General features: G+C 43.7%; 1 protein-coding gene across 4 annotated transcripts in view; it reads right to left on the bottom strand.

Annotated features, from left to right (window-relative positions):
- Positions 1–16402, bottom strand: part of EFCAB6 (EF-hand calcium binding domain 6) — a 474908-nt gene that overhangs the window by 218855 nt on the left and 239651 nt on the right. For all 4 annotated transcript variants that reach the window (XR_004540188.1, XM_033953069.1, XM_033953071.1 and 1 more), the window contains exon 18: positions 2880–3004. Coding sequence is in view for 3 of the 4 variants with exons in the window: in XM_033953069.1 (XP_033808960.1) it covers positions 2880–3004 (125 nt within the window). In the remaining variant the exon portion in view is untranslated. The remainder of the gene's footprint in view (positions 1–2879; positions 3005–16402) is intronic.

Here is a 16402-nt window from a genome sequence, read left to right as displayed (position 1 = left end):
TGGAAAGCCATGCTAATACCAGAAATATGGAGAAACAAGAAAAAGAAAAAAAAGAAACAGAAACAGAAACAGAAACAGCTCCGGGCCATGCCCCTCAATAACAAGTGCAAGAAAACAGAGAAGGCTTTGTTAACATGCTCGTTTCCTCAATGAAGCCCCCAGATACCAAGGGAAGCAAAGCAGTAGCAGCCCTTCAAGGGCCCTTAAGTCCAAACAGACAGGCCCCCTGGACATCCCATATGTACAAAACCCCAGCGCCCTGGGAATGTACTCATCGGTCCACAGAAGCAGGGGTTCATGCTTCAGCGAAAGAACATCCGCACTGCGGGGCTGAGATAGAGGGGCGCCGTCATACCAGCACCCATATCCCAACATAGCAAATCAGTGCGTCAGGCTGGTGATGAAAATATCGCAAAGGTTGAAGCACTCCAGGGGTGAATCATACAGTCCCTGGCTCTACGCATTAGGGTGTCAGTAGGTTCTGGAGGAACCGTTCTGGACGGTCAGTACCACAGAGTAGTGGAAGTTGACATTGAGGTAAACACTAGCCGGTAACATAGCTGCAGCAATGTATTCCAAAAACCAAAGAGCACAGTGATGGTAAGTAAGGCCATCCCCGGTTCCGCACAGGAAGGTGCCAGCAAGTCCCGTATGAAGCGCTCCAGATCTCGCGGTGTCTCAAAATAGTGGATCTTATTATTGTAAGAGACCCGGGCTCTGGCGGGGTATAGCAAGGACACCCTAATATTCCTTTGGTAGAGAGTATTGCAGTGGGGTGCCATGGCCCGCCGTCGTGATGACACTTGGGGTGAAAAGTCTTGAAAGATCAGGATTTTATGCCCCTCGTAAGTTAAGCCAGCCCCCCGCCGAAAACGAGCAAGGACACGTTCCTTCATGGCAAAATTAAGGAAGCGGGCGAGGACTGGCCGGGGCCGTTGATCATCCTCACGCCGGGGCCCTACTCTGTGGGCGCGTTCAATCAGGACCCGCTCCCCCGTCTCGCTGAGGTTCAGCACTCCCGGCAGCCACGATTCTAGGCAGGATCGTAAATCAACATCTCGAACAGTGGAGGGCAGCCCAATGAACCGTAAGTTGTTCCGATTTTCATGGTCATCTAGTCTGTCCAGGCATGTGGTTTTAGCAGACTCTAGGACCCTCAGGCGCTCCTCAAAGTTGGCTGCCCGATCCTCCTGCTGGGCCACTCGGTCTTCCACCCGCTGCAGTCGGCCCGCATGTGTCTCCAAGGTCTCTCTTAAGTTCTCCATAAAGGTTTGGATTTTTGCCAACTTGTCTTCCATGACCAGAGTTAAGGACTTAGTTAATTCCTGTATGGCCGCTTCTTGTATAGTGAACATAGGGACCTCGTGGCTCTCCGCCATCTTTGAATCTGCCGGCCTCACCTTCCCCCGAGTGTCTCGCTGTACTCTTGCAGTCATGCTGGCACCGAACGCTCCCGGAAAGCACTCCTCGCACGCCCCCCAACAGCGGTTGAGCGCCGGTCCAGAAGGCGCTAAAGTCCAAAACGATTATGCCGTTTAATAAGCAGATTTAGGCCGGCATGGCCTGGAGCTGTACGGAGGCACGTCCGTTCAGATACGCGGCATCACGTGCTCCAAAAATTTTAGATTTTAATCAAAACTTTCTTTTAACAAGCATTTGCCATTAAGATAATTAGGAAAGGATACATTAGCGTTCCTGCATAGTTTAAATTAGATATAGAAACATAGTAACATAGAAACATGATGGCAGATAAAAGCCAAATGGCCTATCTAGTATTCCCATCTGTAGTAACCATTATCTCTTTCTCTCTCTGAGATATCCTATCCCAGGCCCTTTTGAATTCAGACACAGTCTCTGTCTCCACCATCTCTTCTGGGAGATTGTTCCATGCATCTACCACCCTTTCTGTAAAAAAGTATTTCCTCAAATTACTCCGTAGCCTATCATCTCTTAACTTCATCTTATGCCCTCTCATTGCAGAATTTCCTTTCAAATGAAAGAAATTTGACTCATGCACATTTATATTATGTAGGTATTTAAATGACTCTATCATATCTCCCCTCTCCCACCTTTCCTCCAAAGTATACAGATTGAGATCTTTAAGTCTGTCCCCATACGCCTTATCACGAAGACCATACACCATTTTAGTAGACTTCCTCTGGATCGACTCCATCCTTTTTATATCTTTTGAAGTTGCGGTCTCCAGAATTGTACACAATATTCTAAGTGAGGTTTTACCAGAGTCTTATACAGAGGCATCAATACCTCCTGTTCCCTACTGGCCATACCTCTCCCTATGCAACCTAGCATCCTTCTAGCTTTCGCCGCCACCTTTTCAACCTGTTTGGCCACCTTACGATCATCACATACAATCAAACCCAAGTCCCGCTCTTCTGTCGTGCACATAAGCTCTTCACTTCTAATCTGTACCACTCCCTTGGAATTTTGCAGCCCAAATGCATGACCTTGCATTTCTTTGGATTAAATTTTAGCTGCTAAATTTCAGACCAGTGTATACAGTGTAGAGGCAATGTATACAGACCAATTTTATGCATATTCATTGTGGATATCCTGAAAACCTGACTACCAAAGAGGTATTCCAGGAACAACTAGGAAACACTGGTTTAGAGCCATCCCTGCCTCATACTCTGGCAAAGATGTACAAGATTTTATCAGCACAAAAATGAAACTAATTAAGGGATCCTTTTATTAAGGTGTGCTAACTGATTTAGTGTGTGCTAAAAATTAGTGCGCACTAAATGTTAAGATGCCCATAGGAATATAATGGATGCCTTAGCATTTAGCATGCACTAATCTTTAGCGCACGCTAAGTTGGTTAGCGTACCTTAATAAAAAGACCCCTAATTACTGATACTTACCTTAAATCCTTTCAGTGTCTCCATAAGATAACAGTAGCATTCTTCAGCAGTCATCTGATGAAACTTCGTGTTATTTACACGATAATGAGGATATAAAATAATTCCTTGTCCACTCTCTTGTGAATCTGAAACAGTTAAATGGAGGAAATAAATGACCCAATATTCAGGAGTTTCTAACTTAGTTTAGCAGTGATCACTAAGAAGGGCATTAAAAAAAAATGTCTACATTAAAAAAAGTCTTGCTCATAACATCATCTAAAAATCTCCCAACCATCTCATAGCCAAAATTGAGAGATGAAAGATCTATAGATGCAATTAGATAAAGATTATCAACATTTAAGAAATCCTCAAGCTACAAATCCAACATAAAAGATCTCTTTGGAACACATCTAAATTGAAAGATGGCCCAAGTTCTTTCTACGGGGCCTGTTAGTGAAAGGCCAGATGGTCAGAAGTTAATTATTATTGTTTATTCTTTTCAATCCAATGAAGTTGTAAACTGCCAAAGGGGTCAAAAATGTCTGTCTGGGGCCAAGATAACTCTCTGAAAATGGAATGGAATAAGATGAAACTTAGTATGTGTAAAAAAACAAACAAATAACCACTAAAAAGACATACCAAGTTTAAAAAATGGGCTAAATTGGACCAGGAGTTCCAGAGAATTAATACCCCTCACAACAAGGCCCAATGCATTTGTAGGGGAACAATTCCAGCTTCTGTACTATAGAAACTTATCACAAGTGGGGAAAGCATTCAAAGCATAACTCATTTAATTCTTTCTAAACCCTTTAGGACAGGGGTCCCCAAAGTCCCTCCTTGAGGGCCGAATCCAGTCGGGTTTTCAGGATTTCCCCAATGAATATGCATGAGATCTATGTGCATGCACTGCTTTCATAGTAACACAGTAGATGACGGCAGATAAAGACCCAAATGGTCCATCCAGTCTGCCCAACTTGATTCAATTTAAATTTTTAATTTTTTCTTCTTAGCTATTTCTGGGCAAGAATCCAAAGCTTTACCCTGCACTGTGCTTGGGTTCCAACTGCTGAAATCTCTGTTAAGACTTACTCCAGCCCATCTACACCCTCCCAGCCATTGAAGCCCTCCCCAGCCCATCCTCCACCAAATGGTCATATACAGACACAGACTGTGCAAGTCAGCCCAGTACTGGCCTTAGTTCAATATTTAATATTATTTTCTAATTCTAAATCCTCTGTGTTCATCCCACGCTTCTTTGAACTCAGTCACAGTTTTACTCTCCACCACCTCTCTGGGGAGCGCATTCCAGGCATCCACTACCCTCTCCGTAGAATTTCCTAACATTGCCTTTGAATCTACCACCCCTCAACCAAATTATGTCCTCTGGTTTTACCATTTTCCTTTCTTTGAAAAAGATTTTGTTCTATGTTAATACCCTTCAAGTATTTGAACGTCTGAATCATATCTCCCCTGTCTCTCCTTTCCTCTAGGGTATACATATTCAGGGCTTCCAGTCTCTCCTCATACGTGTTCTGGCGCAAGCCTCCTATCATTTTTGTCGCCCTCCTCTTTCAATGCATATTCGTTGGGGAAATCCTGAAAACCCGACTGGATTTGGCCCTCAAGGAGGGACTTTGGGGACCCCTGCTTTAGGATATGTATGTGTATTGTGATAAGACACTGGCATGTCCTTATCATGAAGGAGAAAAAGAGGCCATCCATATGGCACTGGTTTCCATTTTACTACTACTACTAGTTATTATTTCTATAGTGCTACCAGATGCACACAACATATTAAACATGCAAGAGATGGTCCCTGCTTGAAATAGCTTACGATCTAATTATGACAGACACAGTGGACAAAATAGTGAATCAATATAAGCTGATCATGTAGGGAAATACAAAGAGATGAAGGAGTAGGGAGGGGTAACATAATAAATGACAGCAGATAAAGACCCCAACAGTCCATCCAGTCTGCCCTATAATTACGTGCAGAAGACAAACGTGAATAGGGATGGAGGAGTAATACACCCTGATCGATTTTCAAAGGGTTAGGTTCTTGAAGGGGCTAGCTAAAATAAAGGTAGACAAAGCGATGGGGACGGATGGTGTACATCCGAGGGTCCTGAAGAAATTTAGGGAAGTTCTGGTAGCTACACTGGCTGATGTTTTCAATAAGTCTCTAGAGTTGGGAGTGGTACCGGAGAACTGGAGAAGGGCGGATATAGTCCATCTCCACAAAAGTGGAAGTAAGGAAGAAGTAGGGAATTACAGGCCGGTAAGTCTGACTTCTGTGTTAAGCAAATTAATGAACATGCTTTTCAAACAAAGAATAGTGAAGTTTCTGGAATCCTGTGGCTTACAAGGACCGGAGGCAACATGAATTCATTAAAGGTAGGTCTTCTCAGACAAATCTGATCAATTTCTTTGACTGGGTGACCAGAGAATTGGATAAAGGATGTGCTGCTGCTTTCCCACAAGCTGAATGGGGGAAGAAGATAGAGTTAGTAAGATAGAGGAGGGATGAAGGAAAGGGGTGGCAAGCTGTGAGTAGACACAGTGAAAAGAGGGAAACTGAGGACTGAATAATAAGAAAGAATTTAATTTAGATGGAGGCAGGAAATAGAGAAGGAAGAACAGAGAAGAAAAGGGAAGAGAGAAGAGAATTCCCACGAAGGGGGGAGACAGATATCAGATCTGAGTGGAGGAAATGAGAAGAGAGAGACACTAAAACTACAGGGGGGAGAGAAGGAGAAATGGAATGAGAGACATGTCAGACCATGGGGGGAACAGAGGGAAGATGATGGATGATGGATCTCACGTATGAAGAACATAAGAACATAAGAAAAGCCTTCACCAGATCAGACCGAGGTCCATCCAGTCCGGTGATCCGCACACGCGGCGGCCCATTTAGGTGCTCCTGATTGGAGACCCAGATATACTGTAGCCTTCAATATGATTTGCAAGAAGGTGTGCATCCAACTTGCGCTTGAATCCCAGAACAGTAATCTCTGTCACAACATCCTCCGGGAAAGCATTCCAAATTCCCAGCACTCGCTGTGTGAAAAAGAACTTCCTGACATTCGTCCTGAACCTGCTGCCTCTCAATTTCAGTCTGTGACCTCTTGTCCGTGTCACCTCCGAAAAAGTTAGTAAAGCTTCTTCTTGGTCCATTTTATCAAATCCCTTTATTAATTTAAAAGTCTCTATTAGATCCCCTCTCAGTCTTCTCTGCTCGAGGGTAAACAGTCCCAATTTCATAAGGCGCTCTTTGTAGCTCAAATTCTCCAATCCCTTGACAAGTTTCGTCGCTCTCCTCTGTACCCTCTCCAGCAGAGTTATATCTTTCTTGAGGTATGTAGACCAGTGTTGTACACAGTACTCCAATTGCGGTCTAAACATTGCTCTATAAAGTGGCATTATTACATCTTCCGATCTACTCGTGATCCCCTTCTTAATCATGCCCAACATCCGGTTTGCTTTCTTCGCCGCTGCCGCGCATTGTGCCGAAGGCTTCAGGGTTCTGTCAATCAGTACCCCCAAATCCCTTTCTTGTTCACATTTTGCTAATGTCGCCCCCAGCATCTTATATTCGTGATACATAAGTACATAAGTAGTCGCCTCCGCCGGGGCAGACCAGAGGTCCATCCCGCCCAGCGGTCCGCTCACGCGGCGGCCCATCAGTCATATTGCCTGAGCAGCGGTCCCTGACTAATTTTATACCTACCTCTACACTTATCTCTAAACCTTCCACTGCTCTTATCTGTACCCCTCAATCCCTTTTTCCTCCAGGAACCTATCCAGGTCTTCCTTGAAACCATGTACTGTGCTATTTCCTATCACGGCCTCTGGAAGGGTGTTCCATGTATCCACCACCCTCTGTGTGAAAAATAATTTCCTTGCGTTTGTTCTAAACCTGTCCCCCTTCAATTTCATCGAGTGTCCCCTTGTTCTTGTGGTTTCTTTCAAATTGAAAAATCTGTCCTTGTCAACCTTTTCGATGCCCCTCAGGATCTTGAAGGTCTCTATCATATCTCCTCTGAGTCTCCGCTTTTCCAGGGAGAACAGCCCCAGCCTCTTCAGTCTGTCAGTGTATGTAAGGTTTTCCATACCCTTAATCAGTTTAGTTGCTCTTCTCTGAACTCCCTCAAGCATTGCCATGTCCTTTTTGAGGTACGGTGACCAGTACTGTACACAGTATTCAAGATGCGGGCGCACCATAGCCCGGTACAGTGGCAGGATGACTTCCTTCGTTCTGGTCGAGATACCCTTCTTAATGATACCTAACATTTGGTTTGCTTTCCTCGAGGCTGTGGCGCACTGTGCCGACGCCTTCAATGTCGTGTCTACCATCACTCCCAGGTCTCTTTCCAGCTTACTGACCCCTAGCATTGATCCCCCCATTTTGTAAGTGAACATCGGGTTCCTTCTCCCTATATGCATGACCTTGCATTTCCCTACGTTGAAGCTCATTTGCCACTTTTTTCGCCCATTCTTCCAGTGTCGTAAGATCCCTTTGGAGATCCTCGCAATCTACCGTGGTTTCAACCTTGCTGAATAGTTTGGTGTCATCTGCGAATTTGATGACCTCACATTTTGTTCCCGCCTCCAGGTCGTCAATGAATATGTTAAACAGGAGCGGTCCCAGCACTGACCCTTGAGGAACCCCGCTCGTGACCCCTTGCCAGTCCGAGTAGTGGCCCTTTACACCAACCCTCTGCTTCCTGTCTGCCAGCCAGTTTTTGATCCATCGGTGGACCTCCCTTTGCACCCCGTGATTCCATAGCTTCCTGAGCAACCGCTCATGTGGTACCTTATCGAAGGCTTTCTGGAAGTCCAGGTAAATTATGTCTATGGGTTCACCTTTGTCCACCTGGCTATTTACCCCCTCGAAGAAGTACAACAAGTTTGTGAGGCACGACCTACCCTTGCAGAACCCATGCTGGCTCGACCTTAGCTGTCCATTTTTTTCGATATGATCACAGATGCTGTCCTTAATCAGCGCCTCCATCATCTTTCCAGGGACCGATGTGAGGCTCACCGGCCTATAGTTTCCCGGGTCGCCCCTTGAACCCTTCTTGAAGATGGGCGTGACATTAGCTATTTTCCAGTCCTCCGGGATCTCTCCAGTTTTTAGGGATAGGTTGCATATTTGTGTTATTTGTTTTTTTTTCCTAGATGCATCACCTTGCATTTGTTTATGTTAAAATTCATCTACCACTTTGATGCCCATGCTTCCAGCTTGTTCAGATCCTTCTGGAGTTCCTCGCAGTCCCTTTGAGAGTCAACCGCCCGACATAGTTTTGTATCGTCTGCAAACTTTATTATATTGCAAGTTGTTTCCTCTTCCAGATCGTTTATAAAAATATTGAACAAGATGGGCCCAAGAACCGAGCCCTGGGGCACGCCGCTAGTCACCCTCTCCCAGTCCGAGAATTTCCCATTTATGGTAACCCTCTGCTTTCTGTTCTCCAACCACTTGCCGATCCATCTGTGCACTTCTCCTCCTACTCCATGGCTTAGTAGTTTCTTCATAAGCCTTGCATGTGGAACCTTGTCAAACGCTTTCTGGAAGTCCAAGTAGACTATGTCCACTGACTCCCCACTATCCACTTGTTTGTTTACTTTCTCAAAGAATTGTAGTAAATTTGTCAAACATGACTTCCCTTTCCTGAAACCGTGTTGACTAGCCCTTATTAGGTTGTGATCATCCAAATGTTGTACTATGTTGTCTTTAATCAGTGTTTCAATTATCTTCCCAGGAACTGAAGTGAGGCTCACAGGTCAATAGTTTCCTGGTTCACCTCTTGATCCTTTTTTGAAAATTGGGACAACATTTGCTATCCTCCAGTCTTCTGGTATTTGCCCGGTTCTAATTGACATATTAGCCACAGTTTGTAGCAATTCACCAATTTCGACCTTAAGAAAGGCTAAAAAAACTGCGGATGTACTCACTGGAGGAACGAAGAGAGAGGGGAGACATGATTGAGACCTTTAAGTATATCACGGGACGTATAGAGGTGAAAGATGATATCTTCTGTCTTACAGGGCCCTTGATTACCAGAGGGCACTCGCTGAAAGTCAGGGGAGGGAAATTTCATGGTGATGCCAGGAAGTACTTCTTCACCGAAAGGGTAGTCGATCATTGGAACGAGCTACCTCAGCAGGTGATTGAGGCCAACAATGTGTCAGATTTTAAGAGAAAATGGGATATTCACGTGGGATCTCTAGGGGAGTAAAAGTCAGGGAGTAGGTCATTGGTATGGGCAGACTTGATGGGCTGTGGCCCTTTTCTGCCATCAATTTCTATGTTTCTATGATGCTAGACCAAAGAGGGGCGGGGGGAGCAGAAGGAGAGATGGCAGAGGGAGGTAGAGATTTTCTGGAAAGGGCAGACACTGGATAGAAGGAAGCGGATGACAAGAAGATGAGGAAACAGAAACCATATGACAAGGTAGAAAAAAAGTCTATTTTTTATTTTATTGCTTTAGGATAAAGTAATATTTTAGCTGTGTTGTTAAATGTTTAGAAATAGAAATGGTGATCCTTTTATTGGACTAATTTTAATATATTTTTGGCTAACTTTCAGAAACCAAATTCTCCTTCCTCAGGTCAGGACAGGATACTGTAACAGCAGTATACTTTACTGACCTAAGGAAAGAGGGTTTGACTTCTGAAAGCTAATTAAAAAATGTATTAGTCCAATAAAATGGTATCTTATTTTCCATTTTTTGTTTTATTTTTATTTGGTAATTTGTAAAGTGATTTGTTATTTTTCTTTTTTTCAAATTTACATCTGCTATCTTTATATTTTGTTCAGTACTGGGGGATATGCACCACTGTTTCTTCACCCCTAAACTGTACCGTTCCTTCAGTTTATAACACAAGGCAGCATGCACTGCTCCGCTGGTCACAGAATTCCTATGATCGTCAGAACAGCACAGAACATTCAGCCTGCCTGCCAGCCTGCCTGCCTCTTCCATGCTTTTCTAAAAAGGGGGTAGGGAGTTTAGGTTGTGATTACTTATTCCATACTGGGTGAGGGTGGTTCTGTATCCTGTGTGTATGAAAGACATGGTTTTCTGTTAGCGTTGACCAGCCTTGTTTGGCGAAATGCATCAGGCATGGTTCCTGGGAGCACCTTGAATATACTTGATTTGAATCTCGTTATTGGCTGCCTATCTTCTTTTGTTCCACGTTGGATTCTTTGGTGGACCGCTTGCCTTGTTGTTTTGTTACAATTTAACATACATGGAGTGGAACATACTAGAGTAGTTACCCATATGTATGTATTTTTATACATACATATGGGTTACAGTTGGACAACATAGAGTGAGGCAGTTGAGAGGAGTTGCAAACTTGGTTATTAATATAGACTTATGTTTGTTTCAGATAGTTCCTTCCTATTTCTCATACTGTAAATCGCATCGAGCTCTACAAACGTGGAGATGATGCGGTATACAAACCTAAGGATTAGATTAGATTAGATTAGATAGTATTACTGCTTTACAGTGCATTTGAACACTTTTATATATGTATGGAAAGGGTTTAGAGTTAAAGTCCTGGGCAAGTAGGTGGGAAGGGAAGGAAGGGGGGTTTTGTTCAGAGATGTTTGGGGGTTGCATAGAAGAAAAACTGTGTACTGGTATGCTAATCTTTGTTTGTTTTGAATTAAAAAAAAAAAAAGAAATACAAGTGGAAATAAAGAAGTAAATAAGAAAACAGATAAATGGGGGCGGGACAGGGGCAGGGCAGGGGTGGGGCAGGGGCAGGGGGGCCCAGCATACTTGAGTGCCTAGAGGCCCTCGAAGAATTAATCCTGTCTTGCATAAGGTGTATATGGACAGACTGAAAGATCTCAATCTATACTTTGGAGGAAAGGCGGGAAGCCCTGCCCCTTTCTGCCCTGGAGCCAGCTTCTTCTCTTCAGCCCTTTAAAGGGCTTCCTATTTCAAAGCGTGCAGCTAAAATCTCCAGCATAGTGAGGGGAAGGGAGGCCAGTCGTCCCCCTCACTGCATCGAGACTCCATTGCTCCAACTTCTCTTCGGTGGGAAGCCCTGCCCCGCCCCCTTCTGCCCCGGAGCCAGCTTCTTCTCTTCAGCCCTTTAAAGGGCTTCGAGTTCCTGCATGCTGCTTGTTTTTACTTCCCCAGAGTTTTAAGAAGTGTACCTTACAACAGTATTTCTCAACCTGCGGTATGCGTACCTCATGGGGTACACGGGCCGCCTGTTGGGGGTACGCAGGCTGACCATCTCCTGGGATCTCTCCCTACCTACCCCCCCTCTGCTGAAGCCACTGCAGCTGAAGCTGCTGCCGCAGATTCCTCCCTGCCTCACTCCTGAAGCCGACCCTGCCCAACTCCCGAAGCAGACACACTCCATTCCCACACAACCAACCCCGCCGCAACAAGGACGGGCCAGGAGCGTGCAGCGACTGCATGCAGCCAGCCCACAAGCCTTCCCCCGACATCAATTCTTAATTGCTAATGGCTCAATTGCAAGCAGGAAAAGAGGGGATAAAGGTAGGGTTACCAGATTTTTTGGAAAGAAAATCCGGACCCATGGCCTTGCCCCCAGGCCCGCCCCATTCCACCCGGCCATGCCCCATTCTGCCCAAGTTATGCCCTGTTCTGCCACCCCAGCCCCGCCCTTCCCCCTCAACCTATTTGCTCATTGGGATGATATCTGCGCATGCGCTGGTATGACGCGATGACATCATGCACATGCGTGTGACATCACCGCATTGCATCCGTGCATGCACAGATGCTGTTCTGCCATTGCTCTTTGCCAGAAGCTTTATAAAACCTGGACAAAATGCCAGGTTTTGAAAAGCCATCCAGATGCCCGGACATGTCCTCGAAAAGGAGGACATGTCCAGGAAATTCCGGACATGTGTAATCCTAGATAAAGGGCAACCTTGTCTGGTCCCCCTCACCAGGGGGAAGGGATCGGTAAGTTGACCATTCAAAATTAGGCGAGCCTGTGGTTGTAAATATAGGCTATATGGACCCAGTCTAGAATTTTCCCTTCCAACTCAAATTTGCCCAAAACCCAAAATAGATATTGCCAAGAGATACTATCAAAGGCCTTTTCTATATCAAGGCCCACGTTTCCAAATCAAGGCCTACCATAGCTGTAGTGCCCCCGTCCCTGCAAGGAATGCAATGCCATCAAAGCTCTAGTAAGGTTCATGGAAGCATACCTCCTGGGGACAAAACTAGCTTGATCTTCATGTATTAATAGGGCCAGAAAATCATTCTAACATTTATCCATAAGAGATGCCAAGAGTTTAACGGAGCATCTTGACTGAGGAGAGAGACAGAATGGTAGGAGCCCACTTGCAAGGGATCCTTACCCAACTTGGGCAGCAGGACCACATGGGCCATGTTAGGATTCCAAATCAACAAATTAGATCTCACTATTCAAAGCACAAGCTATGAATTGGGGAGGAAAAGGATCTCAGAAACCTGCTTGGTGATATGGAACAAGCCTCAGCCAAGTTTGACAAGGTTCCACGTTTCATTCATTGCATATAAATTATTCTTCATAAATTACTTATCTTCAATGATGCAATTTTTTGGAAAAATATAAACAGAAAACAAAAAGTTTCTAAAATAGAAGATAAATAAAGTACATTTAATCTAATCTAATCTAATCTAATCCTTAGGTTTGTATACCGCATCATATTTATAAAATAGGGAGGGGAAGTCTATATGGGGTAAAATCAATAGGATATTGGAAACGTTTATCCCAATGTCGTATGACATTGTGTTATTTGGAACTTTATTACATCCCAAGAGTCCAGTTAGTGTAAACCAGAACAGATTACTTCTTATTATGACAGGAATAGCTATGCAGTTAATTACAAAAAAATTGGAAAAAGTGGGATAGACTGAATTTTAACTTTTGGTGGGAAACCCTGTGCCAATTTTATAGATATGAGCGAATGAATTCGGAACAACTGGGACATTATAAAAAGTTTAAAGAAATTTAGGGACCATTAGCGAATTTTGTAAAAACTGATCCCTAGTATAAACCTTTAATTTCTAAAGGAGTTCACACACATCCAGGGAGGGAAGGGGGGTGAAATATACTTATATGATTATTTGTTAGATAAAAGTGCTGTTTCATTGTACCAATTGTTTGTATATTCTATTGCATTTTGTATTTGTTTTTAAAAATTACTAAAGAATTATAAAAAAAACAAAGCAAGGAGGGGGAGGTTTTCAGGATCAATGAATAAAACGTAGAACCTTGTCAGACTTGGCTGAGGCTTGTTCCATATCACCAAGCAGGTTTCTGAGATTCTTTTCCTCCTCAATTCATAGCTTATGCTTTGAATAGTGAGATCTATTTTGTTGATTTGGATGATCTTCAGTTGGTCTCCTTTTCCATCTTTTGTGTATATCAGTGCTTAACCATGTTAGGATTCCCCAGACCCTTAGCTGCACATAGATCGTTATAAGCTGCACACAGTGAGGGAGAAATGAGATCTGACAATCTTGTAATACTCCTGTCCATAACTGTCAGGTCCTAGTGCTTTGGTTAATTTCAAAGATTTTATACCATCCACTAATTCCTTATAAGTTATGGGAGTATTCAAGATGTTAAGTTGGGTCAGTGTCAGTTTTGGTAGAGAGAGTTTTTGGAAAAATGTATCATGCTTTTGGGTGGTAAAGGGATACTGCGAATACAAAGCCTCACAGTACTGTGCAAATTGATGTTCAGTGGTATAAAGCCTCATAGTACCGTACAAATGTGATGTTCAGTGGTATAAAATTGTCCCTTAATGTTTTTAATGGAAAGGATCACCTGGTTCATCTGGGCAGGATAAACCAGATTGGCTAGTAAGCGACCGATCTTTCCCCACATCTGTATAGTCTATTTGGAACAACCTCTTGACAGATATCAAAACCAAACCCAATTATCTCAAATTTTGAAAAAAACTGAAGACTCTTCTCTTCGGGGCAATTCACCCCATCAACAATTAGTAGCGTACATGGACTATGTTGAAAATGTGGTATAAAGACAGACGTACTGGCAGTCTGAACAATTAATCGCCTAGATGTTCAGATAGGATTTTCGGGGGGGCGGGGGAATTTTGGACATATAGTGATTTGCCTTTTGAGAATGGACATTTTCCCAGTGCCAACTTTGGGCATTTAGCACCATATGTCTGAATCTCACTTAGACGTATGTTTTGATTATGCCCCTCCATGTGTTCCATCCAGCTATGGGACAGAGGAAAGTTGGAACAAATAACCAAGCTCCAAAGTCAGATAGGCTATCCGGTAATAAGAGTTGGAGCACTAAAGACCAAGTGTACTCCATCTACTCGTCAAAACTGAAAAAAGGCTGATCAAGTCATAAAACTCTAATATCACAGAGCTAGTCAAATAGTAGAAGCTTGAGAATTCTCAAGCTTGATTAACAGTATCCAGAAATTTCTGGGCAGCAGCCTTATCAGTGGGAGTAAAGACTGCCTTTTCTCCACACTTGTAAACAATCAGGATACACGAGGCCAAAACGCACTCCCCTCTTATGAAGGGAAGAGTAAATAGGCACCATATCTCTCCATTGCATTGCCACCTGATTAGAATAGTCATTAAACAAAAGTAAATGTGCTCCCTCATATTCTAAATGATCCAATTTTCTGTAGGATTTCTGTTCTTTCTCATGCCAGTTAACGTACCTGGCTATCGCCGTGCAAGGTTTAATGCTGCTTGCTTGTTTCAGGCTGATCTGATGTGTTCTTTCACACATGAAGGTAGTGGCCAGGGCTATCAAACCCAGATGCTTGGGTAACCAGCTGTGAAAGATGTTGTATAGTTCTCATCCAGATATAGACGTCGGAATGGCACTTACTCTTAAGTTGTTATGGCATTGCCGGTTTTTGTGTTCCTCCAATCTATCCATGAGAGATGTAATCTGGGCTTTCAAACCTTCCACATGGGTGTGCACACATTGCACTTCATCCTCGCACTCTGATATGCATAGTTCAGCCTCTAGAATGTGCTGAGAATGGATACTGCTTCTCATTCCCGTGAGGCTAGAGTTGCAGACTTGGAGAAGCTGAGGTAGAAAGAGAGGTGCATAGAGGACACCTACATGGATGTTGTAGAGAAGTCCCATCTCCAGTGTGCAGTCCCCATGCTGTCTTGGAGGTGGGAGGTCTCCTAAAAGGAGAATGTCACCCTGGTGATGCAGGAAATGATCCTATAGCCAGGACCTGCCCACCTGGAGATGTAATATCCTCTTGCACCGAAGATATTGCATCTATCTCCAAGGGCTTCAGTCCAGAAGAGAGGAGTTAGGATGGCCGTTGTAGTTGAAGATTCAATCATTAGGCATGTAGATAGCTGGGTGGTTGGTGAGCATGTCAATCGCCTGGTAACTTGCTTGCCTGGTGCGAAGGTGGTGGACCTCTTGTGACACTTAGATAAGATATTAGATAGTGCTGGGGAAGAGCTGGCTGTCTTGGTACATGTAGGTACTAATGACATAGGAAAATATGGGAGGGAGGTCCTGGAAGCCAAATTTAGGCTCTTAGGTAGAAAGCTGAAATCCAGATCCTTCGGGGTAGCATTTTCATGCGCAGAACCCAAGAGGCAGGCAGAGCTCCAAAGTCTCAATGCATAGTTGAGATGATGTTGCAGGGTTGAGGGATTTAGATTTGTTAGGAACTGGGCTACCTTATGGGAAAGGGGAAGCCTATTCTGAAAATATGGATTCCACCTTAACTGGGATGGAATCAGGCTGCTGGCACTAATGTTTAAAAAGGAGATAGAGCAGCTTTTAAACTAAGATGAGAGGGAAAGCCGACAGTTGCCCAGGAACAGATGGTTCAGTGTGGAGTATCCTTGAAGGATACTGTTGAATCAGAACATTTAGGAGTCCCAATAGAAAGGTTTCAAAAATGGTGAAAGAAAGCCAAGCGTGCTTAAGAGGGAAGTAGAGTAAAGATGTCAAGTTAATCCTGTCATCTTCTCAGTAGCCTGTAGATACAAGGAAAAAAACACAATTTGAAGTGTCTGTAAACAAATGCTGGAAGCCTAAAAAATAAAGTAGGAAAGTTAGAGTATATAGCACTAAATGATGAGGTAGATATAATAGGCATCTCAGAGACCTAGTGGAAGGAGGACAATCAATGGGACCTGGGTAAAAATTATATCATAATGATAAAGTAGATCAAATAGGAGGGGGGGTTGCGCTATATGTTAAAGAGGTAATTGAATCAACCAAAATAAACATTCTGCACGTCACAGATAGCAGTGTGGAATCCATATGGAGAGAAATTTCATGTGTGAAGGGAAGAAATATATGGGCTATACTACCATCCCCCGGGACAAAATAAGCAGAGATTAGGAAAGCTGGTAAACTGGGCAAAAGTATATTAATGAGTGATTTCAACTGCCCTGACATTGACTGGATAAATGTTACATCAGGGAGTGCTAGGGAGGGAAAATTCCTATGCATCATAAATGACTGCTTCTTGGAGCACGCAGTCTAGGAACTAACAAAAGGGGGAGATAGTTTAGATTTGG

This window comes from Geotrypetes seraphini, chromosome 7, assembly GCF_902459505.1.
Source record: "Geotrypetes seraphini chromosome 7, aGeoSer1.1, whole genome shotgun sequence".
Taxonomy (NCBI): domain Eukaryota; kingdom Metazoa; phylum Chordata; class Amphibia; order Gymnophiona; family Dermophiidae; genus Geotrypetes; species Geotrypetes seraphini.
This window is presented reverse-complemented; position numbering and strand designations above follow the sequence as displayed.